This window comes from Aptenodytes forsteri, unplaced genomic scaffold, assembly GCF_000699145.1.
Source record: "Aptenodytes forsteri isolate BGI_AS27 unplaced genomic scaffold, ASM69914v1 Scaffold65, whole genome shotgun sequence".
NCBI classification, from domain to species: Eukaryota; Metazoa; Chordata; class Aves; order Sphenisciformes; family Spheniscidae; genus Aptenodytes; species Aptenodytes forsteri.
In genome coordinates this window covers 1,800,785-1,803,202 of record NW_008795127.1, presented here as the reverse complement: position 1 = coordinate 1,803,202, position 2,418 = coordinate 1,800,785, and the positions used below count along the sequence as shown (strand labels likewise).

Genomic DNA, 2,418 nt, shown 5'->3' with positions numbered 1-2,418 from the left:
CCCGGCGCTCGGGGAGGCGGGGGCCTGGGGTCTCCTGCATGAGAGAAACGGCAGCTACGAAGCACAAGTAAAGGTGTAAATAGCGTTACGTGTTGTCTTGCTTTATCTTTTTAATATGCGTGTCTTGTAACTGACTTATGCGTGCTACGTCAGGCGTTGGGCTGGTCTAATAGAGCGAGTTTTACTACTTTCAAAGCGAGTTATGCATAATACGTTGAATTAACAAAGATTTCCCGTTCTCTCCCAGGTGTTGAGACAGAAAGCAGATTTGTGTCGGGGACGATTTTTTGGCAACTTTATCCTCAGTTGTATGTTTAGCAGCATATAGTGAATAGTGAAATGTCCTCAAAGAAGAAAACGAAGAGAAATCATTCCGGAAATAAACTGAAGGTAAGTTTTGCTAGTTTGAGCAGAATGAAAACAGCAAGTGTTCTGTTGTTTTACTGTGCTTTTGTGGCATTGGCTCTGGAGGTGGATGCGCAGGTGTTAACACGGGGCTTTGTTGGGAACTGTGCTGTGCAGTCCCTGCTGGGGCAGGTTTGGGGTGCGTGGGTTTTTTTCTTTTTCTATTTTTTTTTTTTCTTTTTTCTTTTAGGAGTAGTACCTCATCAGGCAAAATGGTCCATTGACTTTCAAACAGGCAAAAATTTGGAAACAGTCTTGTAAAATTAAAGAGAACAGCTTAAAGAGGAAATAGTTGATGTGTCTATATTTGGGGCCATAGCAAAACTTATGAGGCACTGCAAAGCGCTAGTAAAATTAAAAGCTCAGGAAGTTGGTGTTGTTTTCTTGTCATTCCCTTTCCATGCACACACACAAATGAGTGAGGATATTTACTCCCACACTTAGGGTGTGAATGATGTTCACAAATATTTCGTAAACTAGTGCTATTCTCCCCTACCCTTCTGCTTTACAGAAGTGTCTGTAATACTTGACTTATAAATTCCACCTTTTATAAGAAGTTACGCAGAGCTTTTCATTTTTTAAAAGTGAGAATCATTAAATTAGACAAGGATGGACATTCGTGTAATACAGAGATGAAAGAAGAAATATTTTAGTGCCTGAAAAGAAAAAGGCCACAGATCATAGAAACCAGATATTAGACTGTTATAAGATTTCTAAGCTTATACGCTTAGTTTTGTAAAATAGGATAAAGCTGATGCTACAGTATCGTATCAAATAGCAGAATATATCAGTTTTATGCCATCACTTCTCTTCAGAGAAAAAAAAGATAGCCTGAGGAAAAGACCCATGCTTCAAATGCTTTATATTGTAGCTCAGTAGTCAGTATGGTCCAGGTTAAATGTATTTCTAGTCAAACGTTCTTGAAATTCGTTGTCATATTTTAATCTGTTTTACACTCAAAAAGCTGGATGAACTAGCTATTAATTTCATACCTATCCAGGAACACAAAGCCAACTCCCATCCTCACTGGAAATTGCTTCCGCTTGAGGAACCAGATGTCTCAAGGATATTGAAGGTAGCAGAAGCAAATCAACTTGAGGAACTTGATGATTCATTTGGTTAGTATTAACTTCAGTGTTATTTAATGTGTGATTTTCATGAACAAACCATATGGGCAAAATATTTCAATGCTTACTTAGGAAGAGATACTGGTTTTTTGCTAGAGAAAATTACGGGCGGGAGAGACAGAGGGCTTTCTTGAGAGTGGTGGTGTTTTCTGTCATTTAGGAAGTAACAAGAATAATGCTGTAATATATGCAAGTAAAAGTTGATAGAAAAATACTGGCTATTCAAGTTTTATAGTCTGAATGGTAGAATTTCACGCAACGTAACGTTGCAACGGTGTAACAGTTTACATTTTAAAAGGAAAGTTCAATATCTTAAGTTACTCTATTAAGTTACACAAATTATGAAGTGAATTTTTTTGCTATTGTAAGAGTATGTATGGCAGTAAACTTAGATGTTCACAGGGGTGTTGTTCTACTGTAAAAGTAACGTCATAAAAACATACTATTTTTGCTGAAGCATTAAAACCGCTTTCATGCTCCGTATGGGATTTGTGCGATTAAGGCCTCAGTATACTGGAAGAGAATCAATTTAGAGGGAATACGTGCCCCTGTGTGAAGTTCTCTGTTACTAAATATGTATAGCGCTTATATGTCAATGTTGGTGTCCTAGTTTCGGTTGGGATAAGTTAATTTTTCTTCCTAGTAGCTGGTACAGTGCTGTGTTTTGGATTTAGGATGAGAATAACGTTGGTAACACACTGATGTTTTAGTTGTTGCTAAGTAGGCTTGCACTAGTCAAGGACTTTTCAGCTTCTTGTTCTCTACCGACTGAGAAGGCTGGAGGTGCACAAGAAGCTGGGAGGGGGCACAGCCAGGACAGCTGACCCAAACTGGCCAAAGGGACATTCCATACCATATGACGTCATGCTCAGTACATAAACTGGGG

General features: G+C 38.7%; 1 protein-coding gene across 1 annotated transcript in view; it reads left to right on the top strand.

Moving 5' to 3' along the window:
• Positions 1–258: 258 nt before the first annotated feature.
• CENPU (centromere protein U) overlaps positions 259–2,418 on the top strand; it is a 14,532-nt gene continuing 12,372 nt past the window's right edge. Inside the window, exons 1-2 of the mRNA XM_009277359.2 lie at positions 259–390; positions 1,406–1,523. Of these exons, the coding sequence (XP_009275634.1) occupies positions 340–390; positions 1,406–1,523 (169 nt within the window). The 5' untranslated portion in view covers positions 259–339. The remainder of the gene's footprint in view (positions 391–1,405; positions 1,524–2,418) is intronic.